Source organism: Enhydra lutris, unplaced genomic scaffold, assembly GCF_002288905.1.
Source record: "Enhydra lutris kenyoni isolate GAN:26980312 unplaced genomic scaffold, ASM228890v2 scaffoldscaffold31, whole genome shotgun sequence".
NCBI lineage: Eukaryota > Metazoa > Chordata > Mammalia > Carnivora > Mustelidae > Enhydra > Enhydra lutris.
Window position 1 is genome coordinate 20,159,381 of NW_019154115.1, and position 16,391 is coordinate 20,175,771.

At 39.9% G+C, this 16,391-nt stretch overlaps 1 protein-coding gene across 3 annotated transcripts in view; it reads left to right on the forward strand.

Annotated features, from left to right (window-relative positions):
- Nucleotides 1-16,391, forward strand: part of LOC111153163 (mitogen-activated protein kinase kinase 5) — a 267,166-nt gene that overhangs the window by 38,098 nt on the left and 212,677 nt on the right. For all 3 annotated transcript variants that reach the window (XM_022511975.1, XM_022511977.1, XM_022511976.1), the window contains exons 5-7: nt 2,287-2,327; nt 3,289-3,356; nt 9,758-9,806. In XM_022511975.1, coding sequence (XP_022367683.1) covers nt 2,287-2,327; nt 3,289-3,356; nt 9,758-9,806 — 158 coding nt within the window. The remainder of the gene's footprint in view (nt 1-2,286; nt 2,328-3,288; nt 3,357-9,757; nt 9,807-16,391) is intronic.

Genomic DNA, 16,391 nt, shown 5'->3' on the forward strand with positions numbered 1-16,391 from the left:
ACAGCCTGTAAGTGGTTAGTATACCCTTTGATTAAGAATTTTGTTTAAGTCATAATTTGCTTAAAGTGGAAGTGCATTTAAATGAAAATATCCATGGAGTGTGCTTGGGGGTAGACTGGAGGGGTTGGTAGAAGTGCAAAGAACAGTATATTGCAGGGAGAAGATACTTAAAAGAAGATGGTATATGAGATGTGATCATCACATGTGGTCCTAGTACAGACTGTTAGGCTCCCATAAATTATTAAATAAAATTCTTTCAAGCCAGACTTGAATTTTTTAAAATATGAGACTCAGCCCCCTGTCTCTGTGGTTTCTTGGATGCTATTGAACAACTATTCTTATTTTATTTATTTATTCATTTTTAAAGATTTATTTATCTATTTTAGAGGGAGAGAGCGAGCGTGAGCGTCCGCTTGCATGTGTGAGTGGAGGGAGGGGCAGGGGAAGAGGGAGAGAAGCAGACTCCACGCTGAGCATGGAGCCAAGTGGATGCGGGGCTCTATCTCGCAACCCTGAGATCATGACCTGAGCCAAAATCAAGAGTCAGATGCTCAACTGACTGAACCACCCAGGCACTCCTGTATAACTCTTTTTAGTTTTTTTAATAGTCTTGCTTTGGGCTTCTTACCTATATTTTATGTACGTAAATGAAATTATGCGCACTTATAACGAGGATATAGATAGACATATTGGGCAGGCTGCCTAGGTTAATACCTATTTGGTTAGAGGCCCCCAGACCTTAGTTTCTCTGGTCAGGCCCCAGGCTGAAAAGAATCTCTAGACTGAACAAGTGAGAAAGGTAGGAGAACACGATTTTATTTGAACATTGGTGTTCTCATTCAGGTAAGACAGTTGCCTTGGATGGTAACTCCCAGCTCATGCCTGTGCTCTCTGTAGTTAAGAGATATGTTACATATTAATAAGGATGAAAATTTATTAGCTTTATGTACCTTCTGACTCCATAACTTTAGGAAATGTGAGGTTACTGGGTGTTTTGAATATTGTGTAGATTTCTAGTCATAAAGGTTTGAGAAGCCAATTGAGTAATGAGGCAGATGTTAAGGTAAGAGGTAAGAGTTGATGCCTGTCTCTAATTCCTTGGTTAGCCACTTTTTTATTAAATGGAGTTTATGAATGTACTGGGTACTTAAGTGGAAATACTCTGAAGTGTTGTCTTAGGAAGTATTAATGGTCCCTCAAGGACCAGGCATCAAATATATGTGACTTTGATTTTGTTCAAAAAGTTAATTTCCATTTTACAGAAAGAAGATTTGGAGTCCTAATTTTAATGTATTTTAGGGAAAATAAGAGTTCTTTGTTTAGGTTTAGATGTATTTTCTAGGAAAATAATGATAAATTTAAATATACCCAAAATATACAAATTAAAGCAACTGATATGCCTTGTAATTATTACCCACATCTTCTCTTTATTAAACAGTTTTATTTCTTGTTGTCTGAAACAGAGGAAGAATACATGTACATCGGAGAGAGGAGAAAAAAATCAAATATATTCTTCCCCAAACAATCAATCACAATTGACAGTCCCTTAACATACAAGCTGTAGGGCACTGTAGTTTTCAAATGGAAGCAGCCTATAAAATGGGCAGGACACATTTTTAACACATGATGAAGAAGCATTTGCTGAATTGGAAAAGTACTACCCTGTAACTCAGGGTGGTGTCAGGAAATTAATATTATTTTTCCTGGCATGGTTTTATCTTTAGACTTAAATATTAGATGTCAAGATTTACAAAAAAAAGTAGTAAAATTAGTGATATCTCTGTATTTTAATAAATTTGACTACTTATTGCTGTGCAAACTGGTATTCAAACTTGAATATTCCATTTTAAAATCTCTAACCATCTTTCTGGCATTAAAAGATTTCTGCTACTACCCACCCCCCCCCAAAAAAACCCTAGCTATTTTTAAAGTAGTTTAAGTGATAGCAGATATACAATGTAATAGAGTTGAGGAAAGATTGCAGAAATTTGAGTTATGAAAGGAATCTAATCATTTTAGCTCAGTTAACTTGATTTTTATATGTTTTAAGCAGAAATTGGAATTTATATGAGGTGGTGTCAGAAAGCTCTTTGCATTTATAAATGCTCACTCCTGCAAGTTAAAAACCCTGGTTCATAATTCCCACTTTGGGTCTTGGGAGCCACTTTTCAATCATTTCTCTCTGCTAATTTTGGTGTCACCCTCATTTCTTTTTAAACGATTCATTTTGAGCAAATTTGTAAATGGCCCTGATGTGTTCTACAATTTAGTCAATTACTGTTTCAGCCTGCAAGCCTCCTGGGGAACGGAACATACATGGCCTGAAGGTACGAATTTCAATAATTGTTTCAGTAAAGTTAGATGGATTTGTAATGCTGTGTTCCACTTATTGAAATGTCAAATAAAACTGCACTTTCTCAAGCTCTGACAAGCGATTCCTTTTTTTTTTTTTTTAAACGGGATGTGGAGGGGGATTCATCTGTAGTATTTGCTCAGTATGTGTACATATTTGAATAGAAGGGGTTTGGTGCTGTATTTTTTTTTTTTTTATTATTTGGAATTTTTTTGTTGGTCCATTTCTTCAGGATGATTCTAGGTACTGGTGTCCACAACGATTTATTTGAATGAAAGTAGACTTCATTTCAGTGATTCATTAAGCACATAAGCATCTCGCACACAGAATACCCACCTCTTCTTTTGACATATTTATGCTAGAAACATGTATCTCTTTAATGTCTTTTCATTGTTCTGTGTCTTTTGAATTCCGGATTTCTGCTTATAGCTTTACATTGGAAAGAAAAGCTAGCTATTGTATTAGATTCAAGCATTTTATAATTAATTATTTGGATCTCGTTTTCCAGTGAATAAGAAACATGCTAGGGTGTTCTGTTTGGCTTTGGAGCTGGAAAGATGCGAAAACTTGAGGTTCACCACTAACCTCTGGATGTATTGTTAATGTTTTTTTTGAACATATTGTTTTGTATATGAAACAAAACAGAACAGTGAATTGAATTCTGTTCTGGACCGTGAGTTGAAATTTTCCCATTTATCTCTCCCTTTTTTCAATGCTGTCTAAGTATTTGAATAATGACAGGAAAAGTGTATTATGTAATATACGGGTTGTACAGTTCTGTAACCTATATACTGAATAGACTCCGACCGTGGGTCTGTCTAGCAACAAGCTAATTAACCTTCATAGTGAAATGAGAAATTTGTGGCAAATTATAGGTTAATTGGAACTGTGTCCTCAGAACACAAGACTGATCGAGATTCTTTCTTACCTTGTAGGTGAATACCCGGGCTGGACCCTCCCAACACGATAGCCCAGCAGTCTCCGACTCAATCCCAAGCAATAGGTGAGGGCAAGCGAGTGAAGTGTGCCTGTAAGCATGCTTATCTACGGAGTTAGGGGTGCGGAAGAGGCCTGGGGATGACCCCTCGTTTCTCTAAGACCATGCGAATGTGTATGTGGCTGAGAAGAAATTTGACTAGTTGGGTAACCATAGCTATGTGTTGACTAGAGAGAAAGGGCCTCGCTGAGGAAGATGGAATGAGACATTTTAAACTATTAGTGTTGGTCTGTGGAACGGTGTTCCTTCAGTCTCCAAATTACACAGAAAATTCATTGCCTTTGACTTCAGTGCCTTTCATGCCGTGATGATCCAGTTCATAAATTGTGTAATGCTCATTATTTTTTTTCTTGCTTCCCGTCTTTTGGCAGTATCATTATCCCCTGACATCCTCACCAGAAAGAGGCAAGGGGAGAGTGAAGTAGTAAAATCTAGATTGACCAGTCACTTTGCTCTTTTTGTATCTTTGGTCATACTGAAGATTGAAGCTATTTATAGAAGGAAGATCATCTTCATTAATTCACGCTAGCAGTGCCCCACACTGGCATGGGATGCTGAACACTCAAGAGCCTTTTCAAAGTGTTCTGACAGGCCTGAAAACTTACTTCCAGATGATCCCATCCTCAGGTAGAAGGAGTGGCGTGCTTAAGTCGACAGAATTCTGGGTCCTTCTGGTTATCCGTGCGGTTATTCAGCCAGTAAACGTCACATGGCCGTACTTGAAGATGACACCGTTGATGTGATCCCCTGGATCTGAGGATTCCCATTGATGACTGAAAAGCCAGCATCCAGCTGCCCTTCCATTCTGCGCCCAGGCTTCTCTGGGTTTAGGGCTATAACCAGTATTGCCCTTTATTGGCTGAGATGGAGTTTGGGTTTCTCCTCTTCCTTCCCCGCCCCTCCTTAACCCAGAGTCTTAGTTCTTTTGCCGGGGGCTTTCCTGGGGGTAATTTAAAGTCTCTCCTTGTGGCTCTCCTTTTACTCTCCTGCCTCCTTCCCCCCGGAGTCACTTCCTCCATTGCTTTACTGCAGAGTCAGTCTGTCTACTCACCAGCTTTCCTGCTGCGAGCACACAACTTTTAAAGCGTGTTTCCTTTTTAAGCAATTTATTCTGTCTTAAAATACGCTTAGCCTGGTAATTCACCAGAGACTCATCTGTCCTGTGGGCACAAGGGGTAGATCTCTTAGTCCTCATTCTAGGGCTTGGCCCTGGCCTTGGCCCTTTGCAGCTTCTCTCCTCACGCTTGTTGGGCCTGTGAGCCGTGGCCCCAGAGTGGAGGCACTGGCCTGGGGTCACTTGTTACACTCAGCACAAGGAAGACCCAGCATTTAATTTTATCCACTCCTTTCAGAAAAGTTGTTATTCAGACAGACTCACCCTGAGCCTTGAGGAAAAATAAAGTCTTTCTCTGGTATCTTAGGTCCCATTTTGTCGTGGTAGAAAAAGCAGGATAGAGGTGAAAAAATGGTCAGAGAAGGGGCAAGGATAACCTTTCAGTTTTCTGAGATCTAGCTTTAACAGCATGAGTAAATTAGCTTGGTTTTTAAAGAATTACTGTGTATATTCATAAAATTTGGGGTTGGACATAAATTTGAAGACTGTCTGACCTAGTGGTTCTTAGCCTTTTGTTGCAGCATCTTTGCTAGGGATGCAATAGTCTCCCGGCTGGTGATGGTGGTTTCCTCCCATAGTGACTTCTGTTATGGGAGAAGTACACTTTGAAGAGCTACCATAGACTTTAATGTGCCGTCCTAGGTTGGCCATATTCTGTGTCCCATGTTGATAACTAATCAAAAGTATTTATTGAGTGCCACCTATTCAGTAGGGGCTGTCCTGTGCACTAGAAATATAAGCGTGGTCCTTATCCTCTAGAGCTTGCTATCTAATGGACATACAGGGAAAAAAAAAAACAAATATACAGACAGTCACACTTTGTAATTAGTGTTATGAGGGAAGCAAGCAGGTTTTGAAGGGAGAGAACACTGTGCAGGGATATGTTTAGATTTAGACAGCACGGGCAGGGTAGACTTCTTGGGTAGAGAGAGGCATTCTCTCACGGCCTGAAGGGTAAGAAGGGCCTAGCCACATCAAGAGCCAGCTGGAGCCCAGGGAGGGCTGCTGGTTGGGGGGTTGTGGACGGGGGGAGGAGAACATTGGAGAGACAGTAGAGAAGGAGGTAGACTGGGGCCAGATGGGCATGGCCTTGTGTTTGAGTTTTCCTCTCGGCATATTGGTGGGCCATCAGATGGCCTGCCGGACAGTGCTGTGGCCACTCTGCTTATAAAAGACCCCCTACCTTGGGGAACGAGTCTGAGAAGCGCCCATCTAATCCCGCTCTGTTTCGGTGCTTGATTCCCTAACCCTTGCCAAATGGTCATCCAGGTTCTTCCTGAATATCCCTTATAGCATGAATGCACTTTATTGGCCTTGGCAGCCTGTCCCTTTTCACAGAGCTCTGTCTTAAAACATTCTCTGTCATGAGCCAAAATGGGTCTCCTTTTAGCGCCCACTCATAAAGGTTTTGTGTGGCCCTCGAGCAGAGCAGTTCTTCTAGGGGGCTCTTCCTGTTGTCTTCCTGTCCCGCACCCACCCAGTTGCTAACTTGTCCTGCTGGAGTCCAGTGGCCCTGTCTCTGCTGAGGCAGTTCAGGCTCTGTAAATCAGTGGGGCTGCAGATGAGTAACGGCCTCTCACATGGAGGCCCCCTGCCCATTCTGCCCCTTCCTACCTGACATTCTAGCTTTGCTGATGAGTGCATGGTGCCCTCCGTGGATCGTGTTTTCTCTTATTCCTGGCCCTCCCTGCTTTCCTCCTTTTTTTTGTTCCCCCCTTCATCTTCAGTCTGGCCTGCCTTGGTCCTCTTTGAGGAACCACGCTGTTACTGTCTTCTGATGACAGCCCACCTCCTAGTCCATACCAGGTACCTACTCTGTGAATTTCCCTAATGCCTTGATGCCTGCTTTTGCTGTGGCCATTAGCACATTGTGTTACAATTGCTTCTGTTCCCTGGTAGATTCTCTACTCTTTGAGGGCAGTGACTGTAGCATATTCATTACTGAATTCCCAATTCCCAGTGTGATGCTTGGCACATAGGAGATAGTAATGCTTGAATGAATGAGTGGATGAACAAATTTATATTCCCTCTTAGTCTTGTCTCTGAATTAAATTCTCCCAACTCATTCAAGCCTCTCCAATACAATATTTCTTGTCCCCTCACCCATTTCCTCTTCTTTAGATGTCTCAGTGCCCCTCTTAAAGTGTCAGGGTTACAATAACATCACATTTAAATTTTAAAATGTTTTCAAAAGTGATTTTCAAATAGCCTAAGTCACTGTGACCGTTACAGATAAACAAAATATTGAGTTAACTGAGGAACAAAGAAATTACCAGAATTTTTCGTTTTTCTTTCTTTCTTTCTTTCTTTTTTTTTTTAAGATTTTTATTTATTTATTTGAGAGGGAGGGTGAAAGAAATAGAGAGAGCATGAGCAGGGTAAGGGGCAGAAGGAGAAGCAGACTCCCCGCTGAGCAGGGAGCCCAGTGTGGGGCTCCATCCTAGAACCCTGGGATCATGACCTGAGCCAAAGGCAGATGCTTAACTGACTGAGCCACCCAGGTGCCCCCAGACTTTTTCTTTTAATGAGACCAAGTGGTAGTCAGACATTGGCATAATGAATGAAATCCGTATTCTCCTTGGTTACTCTCAAAGCATGAATCAGTCTTTGCCTTAGGTGGATGATTGTTTATTAAACTGAGCTTACTAAGCCACATGGTGTTGCTAGGCCATAATTACTGAATTCAAGTCCCACTGCCAAGTCAAGGCCTTTCCTAAATATTGTGGCTTTCTCCTTCTGTAAACTCAGGATGATTAAACTTAACATTTCTCTACCTCCGGTGTTAGGAAGATTGATGAAGCTGTATTAAGGAATCACATGTTGTTTCTTGGATGAAAGGTGTTTTGTAAATGCAATGAATCAAAATGTTATTATTTCAAGTTGTATGACATTATGGAGTATCTGTGGAGAAACCTTGCCTAGACATTGTTTGGTTATTTTTGTTTTTACAGTAATTGTAACTGTTAAATTGGGAGTTATCTGTGGGATTACAAGGTTCTATATATTTACAAGGGAAAAAAAGTGTGTGTGTGTGTGTGTGTAAGAGAAACAGACTGAGGAGGTCTGAACCTTAGTTTCCTTAATAAATTATTCCCACAGGGCTATTGTTACTGTGAGGATTAAATCAGGATAATATGTAATAGCATTTAGTGCCATTCCTGGTGCATGGTATCATCTAAATAAATGATAGCTGCTATTATTATTTTCTTAACTGGACTGATTTTGTCAGTTTATTTTTTGATCTGTGTTTCTACTTCAGTCTCATTCTACAAAATTCTTTTTTTTTTTTTTTTTTTTAAAGATTTCATTTATTTGAGAGAGAGAAGGAGCAGGGTGGGGGCGGGGAGCAGACTCCATGCTGAGCAGGGATCCTGATGTGAGGCTCGATCCTAGGACCCTGAGATCAGGACCTCAGCCAAAGGCAGATGGTTCACCCACTGAGCCACCCAGGCACCCCTTGTTCTATAGAATTCTTAACTCCCACTTTAGTACATGAATTCTTAGACTCAGGAGGACATTATTAAAGTTTAGAATCCTGAGGCACCTGGGTGGCTCAGTCTGTTGAGTGTCTGCCTTCAGCTCAGGTCATGATGGGATTGAGCCCAGAGTCAGGCTCCCTCATCAGGGGGGAGGCTGCTTCTCCCCCTGCCCCTCACCCCACTCATGCTCTCTCTCTCTCTCTCTCTTGCTCTCCCTCTCAAATAATTAAGTCTTTAAAAAAATCAAGTTTAGAATCCTTGGTTGAGGGCATATTTTATAAAATCTGTAGAAAGTAGGGACTGAGGCTCTATAGTCTGCATTTGACCATAGCAGAAGTTTAAGAAGTATTTAGAAAGAATAATCATCATAACTTGAAATAGCAAGTATGGTCAAACTTGAAGTCTGAGATCTTTCTTGATTATAGCTTACTAAAGATACCAAATGAGTGTGTGTGTGTGTGTGTGTGTGTGTGTGTGTGTCTAGGACTGCCATATAATAAATCACAACCAGAACCACGACCACCATTTACTGAACAAGGGTGGGAAGGGAAGGGAATATACAGAGATACAGAGGAGATCAAGATGTGGCCTATGTTCTCAGGGACCTCCCAGTTTTAGGGGTGGGTATGTTGAGAAGAAAGGCACCTACACAAGAGAGGAGAGTTAATTTGGTAGTTGGGTAGAGGGTTTGAGTAGATAAAGAATAAACAAGCTTAAATTTCCAGTTAGAACATTGATGAGATGAGGGGCTATTTTGTACACCATTCTTCTAAGTGGGTGGATATCTTTGGGTATAACTGATTATAAAGCTAGAAGAACTTCAGAGCATCCCCTGGCCGCTTTTCCTAAATTCATTCCATAGGTGTTTAGATAGCCATATATATCCAGAGAAGAACATTTTCATATTTCTTTTTTTTTTAAAGATTTTATTTATTTATTTGACAGAGATCACAAGTAGGCAGAGAGGCAGGCAGAGAGAGAGGAAGGGAAGCAGGCTCCCTGCTGAGCAGAGAGCCCGATGCGGGGCTCGATCCCAGGACCCTGGGATCATGACCTGAGCCAAAGGCAGAGGCTTTAACCCACTGAGCCACCCAGGCGCCTCCATTTTCATATTTCTTAAATGTGTCTGGAAGCTGGGTCTCCCACTTAAAGGACAGAAAAGGAAAGAGAAGGCGGCTGAAATTGATTTAGTATCTACTATATACATGAGCTTTTTCTAATATTTAATTTTTTTATCCTATAACATTGATATTTCCCCCACTTTACCTGGCCACTCAGAGAGGATGAGTAACAGATTGTCCCGGATCCCACAGTGAGCGAGTCCCAGAATTGATTTTTGCTGCACATTTGCTTCTCAGCAGGCTGAATTACAAATCTCAACTGTAAAAGATCAGGACTTAAACTACCTATTTTATCTTTTGAAGTTCTATTTTCTCATTTCTATAAACATCCGAAGAGTGCATTGCTAAGTACTCTGTATTTAGCAGATGACAGACTCCACATCAAGTCGCCACTGAAAGGCTACCCAAAGGCAGCAGGACGAATGGCCGAAGGGGTCACTGACGTAATCCACAAGGCAGCCTAGCTTCATCATGACTCGAGGCTTCATTATTGCTTTAGGGTTTCAGGTTTTTTATTAATACCCTTTCTGGTAGGCCAGTTACTTGGAGAAAATTTTATGTATAGGAAAAAGGTTGTAAAGAGGGTAGTCCATGTCTACACCTGAAACTGAGACGTGTTTTAGTGTGGAATTCTGAGCGGTGTTCCACGGTGTCCATGATCTTGCCATTAAAAATCATGTCTTCCTTTTCCAGCTTAAAGAAATCTTCTGCTGAACTGAAAAAAATATTAGCCAATGGCCAGGTAGGTGTCATTGCATATTAAGATTTCCACATAGCAGTAACTCATTACTGTCCAGTTTTTGTGTCCATAAACTTCGTAAACAGATGAAGAGCCCGCGAACACCTTCTTGTCATAAATGAATTACGGTGGCTTAATTTGATTGGCAGAACAATTTGCAGCACGTCTCTCAAACTGTGCTAATGGGTCTCACTCCTAGCAGATTGAAGTACCATGCACACACCCTGCTGCCCTCTCAGTCTGAAAAAAGTTAATCAGTTCTGAACAAGTGTGTCAACCCATGGGTTGTCGAAATGGCCCTGCGTCGGGAGGTGGCCGCCACTTCCATTATCTTTGGGGAGAAGAGGAAAAACTGTTCCTTTCTTACCTTGGCTCCTTCTTTGGTCCCAAAAGGAGCACTGGTTTTTTAGGGAAACAGAGCAACAGCCGACCTTTGGCATTTAAGATTTCTTGGCTTGAGAAGCCCCTGGTTTGGTTCGCCCTGCCTGCTGGCCCGCTGAAGCTGAATGGCCTAACCTGGGCAGAGAGGGACAGCCAGGCCTGCAGGCCGGGTATTCGCACTAATTCTGATTCAAGTAAATGGACGCATCTGAAATAGTGTAGTGCTTTTAAACATACACCGGCAAATTAAGCTACCTACGGGGTCCTCAATTCTTCAATAGCAACATAAATGCGTTTTAATGTTTGTTATAGAGGAAGCCCTTTGATAGCCTTGGAGGCAGGCGCCTGTCCATTGCGATCAAGCCTGCCTATTAGGCTCTATTGACTGAGACATCTGTGTCACTGCAAATAAAAGACTCTTATTGATTTTCTTAACTGCTGTTCACTTCCCGTCCATGTTTCGAAGGCTGAAATCTTAATTATCTCAGATGCTTATTCAGTGCCTTCACACGCTGACCTCTCCGAGGCTCATTGGCATTTCATGAATCAAGTACTTGTAGTGGAGCCCGTCAAGAAGACAAAGCTGGGTCCCCGTGCTTGTCCTTTAATATCACCTGTAACTTTGCGGCCTAATAGATGTGTGTGCCTTACAGCGGAGATTGGCGGGTAGTGCTTCTGGAAGCCCAGCTTCTTTAGCACATAGTCCTTGAATACAGTTGGAAAAAATAAGTTGATCTGGTTCTGACGTCTGATTGTCATCCAGAGTGTGTGAATTCTAGTCCTTAGATTTTCTGTTTACGGCTAACGGAAACCTGGTATTGTATGTGTGATCTCGATGGCCTCAAAATTTACCTGATACTTTTGACTTTAAGCAGCCAGAGGTTTGTTTGGATTGAGGTCCACAAGTATGTTCCCCTAGTGCCCTGGCTGTGTTCAGAGCCAGTATGACATGAAACCTGACAAAAAGTAGAAACCTGGAGCCTGGGATGTTTATGTGTCTTCAGCATGCATGCATTCTAGTTACTAATTGTAACTTATGTATGAGTCACTTGCTTTCTTCAGCTGGAAAATATATTTCAAAATTGACATAAATTAAGAAGCTTTAACTACATTTGTTCAGCCCAGGCAATGGAAAATAACCTGTCATAGATTCCTCTTCCAAAGATGAAAAACCGTTTATTTCCAGTGCGAAAAAATAAGCATTCTGAAATGTTCCTCATGTTTTGACAACAGACCTAGTACCATAAATATCTTAGTGGTCTCAGTTGTGAGGTCCTCGGTGGTGGAAGATTGTCATAATAATGATTTTTTACACTTAACGATGGTTTATTGCTTTCCCTTTCCCTTGGGGATGGGATAACTCCGTGTTAAACAGTATGGCGCTTGCTTTCAAGGAGCAGCCTTCATTGTATTTACTTTCATTCAGAAGAACAAACAAACCAGAAAAACCCGCCTTTGGTGGTCCTCACAGTTAGTGCCTCCTCCTTGTACTAACTTCTCAGTTCCTTGATGCTGTAGGGGAGCTAAAAGGAGATCACATGGTAGTGAGGGTAACAGGCACAGCTGTGGCGTCAATAAATTTCTGGGCTGAGCACTGACACCACTTGGTATGGAAGATGTAAGTCACATTTAACAATACTTTAACACTCGAGCATAGTTTTTTATTTCAGTGGTTTATGCTCTCAAGCATTAATAATGATTTGCCTTTCCACTAGCCTCCACTTAGATTTAATAAGGAATTCATATTAATCATTAAAAGAAAGGGACATGATTCTTCAAGATAATCAAATATTGACAGGTTAGAAATAGCTTTCTGCCTGGGTTCATTGATATAGGTTATGTGATATAAATATTTATTTCTTTTCTGTCACTCAGAGTAAATGCCACCAATTGATTCAGCATTGATATAGTGTCAACAGTTCATAAGAAACATTTGACTGGCTTGTGTTTTCCGATTAGTCTCTGCTCTCTAAAGTGGGATTTACTAAATCTCTCCAATTGTCTGTTCATAGAGTGTGACTGCTTTCTGAAACCATTTTTGCTTCGATTTGTGAAGCAAAGGTCTAGGGATAGGACTAGTTTCTTTCAGACCTGTACATATAAAATAAGGATTAATTGAGCATTTTTATTTTAATGATTTATAAGTGATAGGTACTGATTCTTCTTAACACAGGCATAAATAAACAAAGAATATTTTCTTTGCTTGATCCATAATTGAATTTCATTTCATTTTTCCCATTAATTTCATTAATGTTATATTAAATCAAGCAGTTTTTTTTAAGTTTAACTTTTAGTCCTTGGAAGGGAGACACTTTACTGCTTAATGATGGAGGATTCCTTTTTTTCTAGCTTAAGAAAAGCTGAATCGTAAGATAGTTTAGGCATGTGTCACCGAGAGCTATAAATCAGTCCCACTGGTGTGTTTTTGTGATGTGTTTTTCCCACTTCAGTTTTAGTGTGGTATCATCTCTTTAATGTTGGCTCTTGATTTAAAACTGATTAGAAATGGCCCATTGGGTCAATTTAAAGGATTAAAAAAGTACATAGTTACTCCAAGGATGAATGACTTTGACCTTTGCATTTCTGAAGTTGTTTTCCTTCTTTTCGTGTTTTAGATTTTGTAGGAGAGGGTCGCACTATTTTCCTATTCCTGATAAATCAACTATAAATGTACTGGGAAGCCACCGATCTTAGAACTAATTCTGATCCTGCTCTTGGCTGTTTGGAGAACTTCAGATGCCATTAGGAAAACTTCCTGTGTTCAAAAAAAGAAAAAGAAAAGAAAAACAAAACAAGTGGAGGAAGAAAAATAGGAATTCTACTGTAAAGTTAGCTTAAAAGCTGTATTATAACCACTATATAAAAACTCTTAGATTCTTACCGTTCATCTTACATCCCATATGAAGACCAGAATATAAATGAGACTGTGTATGGGAGTCCACACTACATGACTCCCTCCCCTACCCACCCCACTCGTGGGTTGTCCTGTCTAGTCCATGTTACTTACCTAGCCCCTGACTTTCCTTCCGCAGAAGCAGAGCCCAGTGCCCATCATTTCTCCCAGGTCATTTGAGTTGACGTGTAATTGTAACTCTAATGGCTTTTCTTCTTCTCCTCTCACACCTAGTGTTCTGCCTTTTATTTCCTTTTTTTAGTCAAAACAAGGAAACAGCTATATTTAAAAATAATTCAGTATCTCTATTCAATAAAAACATTATTTCAGCTCTTTTCTCTATAAAGAGCTGTGTGATCTTTGAAACATTTATCTTCCTAAAAACAAATACCACAGCTAATGAAATTGCTTTTAACTTGTGAGTGCTCTTCCATTTATTGTTTTCCTTCCTGTGGGCCAGTGAGCCTGATGGGAGAGGATGTCCCTCCATACTTAGCCAGGACATCAGCTGCTAAGATATGGCATTGAGCAGAGAATACTGAAGGACTGAGTTCTAACCTTGACTAGTTGTTACTGACTAGTTTTATGACCTAATTGGGCTATGCGCTTGAAAAATTGTACAGTTCTGTGATTTTTCTGATACTTGTTCCCAACCGTAATATTTAAATATTGTATCCTGTCGGCATATAAATCCCACTTTTGTATCAAAATGACCACTGTTCCTGTGCTTCATTTAGAAAAGTTGAACTAATTTGCTTGTCTAAAGAGACGACAGTGTTATTACCTATTAGTTGATCCTGTTAGTGATTTATTTTCATAGTTAAAATCAATTAAAGTAACCATTTTGATCAGAGATTTGAGATTCTCAAAAGGTTGTTTGTAATCAGTTCATGAGCGTGGCTCTAATAGTTTTCCTTTTAAATGTTTTTTTTACGTGGATAATATTTACATACTATATAAAAACAAGAAATCCAAATAAGCAGAAAGGAAAAGAATCTGTGTTTTTAAAATAAATATCTATCAGTCAGTAAATAGGCCAGGCAGAGGTCTATAAAACTTTAAAACATTGTAGAAACACTTCACCTATCTTTTTATGGATACTGTCTTTTTAAGTGAGATGGTTTTAGAATTTTTACTCCAAAACAACTTTTGTCTGTAGGCTCTTACAGTCTTATTGTCTGAGGGATTCTGAATTTTTGTCCTTGAATTTGCTTACTGAATGCTTAGCATATGCACACACACGCACGTGTACACACACACACACACACACACACACACACACAATAGTCTCTCAGCTCATCCCCTGTTGGATGCCTACCATTCCTGGTCAGGTTGGAATGCTGTTAGTTGGCTGCTCCACTTCTCTTCTCAACCTCCTGGGTATTAGAGGTAGGGAAAAAAACAAAACAAAACAAAACTACAATGTCAGGTTTATAATCGTTGAAGCTGCTCAGAGACGTGCCATACCTACTCCTTTGCCTTCTCTTCCTCCAACAAAATTCCATAAAAACAAGCCCCTAGGTCCATCCTAGTATGTTATTAGAATGTGTAATAGCAATATATCTCAGTGTATTTATTTTTCTGAGAGGAAACTACTGGTTCTTTTATCTGGAAGGCCCTGATGGAGTGGTGGGAGGGGTGCAGTCTCAGAGTGTGGTCCTTCTAAAGCCTGAATCCTGTATATACATACAAATATATGAGATTTGTTCTCCTGGAATTTACTTTGGACCCCGATAAGGGTGTAGCTTATAAGGGAAGCTGATGGTACAAATGAGGTTGTTAAGAGTGCTGTTCAGACTACCTTAAGAAAGGTTTTGAAGGAATTAGCCCATTTGTACTGGCCAATAGATAGTGCAGTTTGCGTGTGTATCCTTCATACCCACCGATCACAGTACACCCAGGAGCAGCTCTGCTAACCTTAGCATCTCAAGTTATTTCATATACTGCTCTTGTTTATGCTGTTTTAAAATTTCTCATTTGGTACAGTGTAATGAGGTTTTCTTTTCTTTTCTTCATGTTCTATCTTTTATATAGGTTAAAATACCAGCTGTTTTTCTGCATTAGTAATATAAAGGTAATGAAGAACAAAATTTCCCTCAAAGAGGAAAATAGTTGCCAGTTTTTCTGACTTGTCTATCATTTTGCCTCTGACCCTAAATATAGTAATTAGCTGATTGCAAATTGCATCAATCAGGTTGTACTACAATTAAATTGGGTGTTGAATTGGACTTTACACATTAATCTGTCAATATTCTTTTAGGGATTGGCAGAATGGCTTGGAAAGGAAGCTGTTTCTGTTACCTGCGCTCTACTCCTAATTATCACAGCTCTCTGAAGCTTCAACCTCAGAAACGTATAGAAGAAAAATATTTCCCTTGATAAATGGAGCCTTGCTTTATTCAATTTGGTGGATGTTTGGAGCAAAATATTTAAAGCTTTACTATAATGGTCTGAAAGCAAACTATTTTTTTTCCAGGTGATACTGAATTAAAAACTCCATCCATTTTCTGCCCATGCAAGGCAGTGCAATTCCCTGGAAATTGATTTTTTTTTTTCCCCATGGCTTACTATGGCTTTTCCCAAGCTTTAGCTATATGGAAAATAACACTTTTATTGAATCCATTTAGTGAATAAAGTTGGCAGTTAATTTTTAAGCAACTGGACCAGTGTGTAGAAAATTACTGAATGCATCAAATATAATCTGACTGGTCTTAAAGTAATTTGATAAATAATTGAGGGAGTTCTTAAAAACTCTAAAACATTATTTTGTGGGCACTAAAATAATTGACTCCTATTCATGATATAAACTAGAGTAGTATTTGTGGTGTAATCGTTTTTACAGAATCAGGGAAAATGTGCGTGCTGTTTAACATATTAAATTTTGAAAATGACTTTAGTTTATAAGAATCACATGCTTATATGTTTTTCCCTTTATGCATTACAATATTTGACTGTGTGTGCATTTGAAAGTGCACTCATTTGGCACTTTTCCATCAGCATATTATTATTTCTACCCAGTTACTGCTGTATACTAATTTACTGTTTCCAGAGAAAAGCTGTATCTACTTTAGGAAAGTCATTAACATTATTCAGTTAGTTTGTTTAATGTTAGCTATGGGGTCACCTGAGGAGTTTTCAGGGCTGATTTATTTACAGATTGTGCATTAGATGTGTGTGTGTGTGTGTGTGTGTGTGTGTGTGTGTGTGTGTGTGTGTTGTGTGTGTGTGTGTGTGTGTGTGTGTGTGTGTGTGTGTGTGTGTGTGTTGTGTGTGTGTGTGTGTGTGTGTGTGTGTGTGTGTGTGTGTTGTCTTCC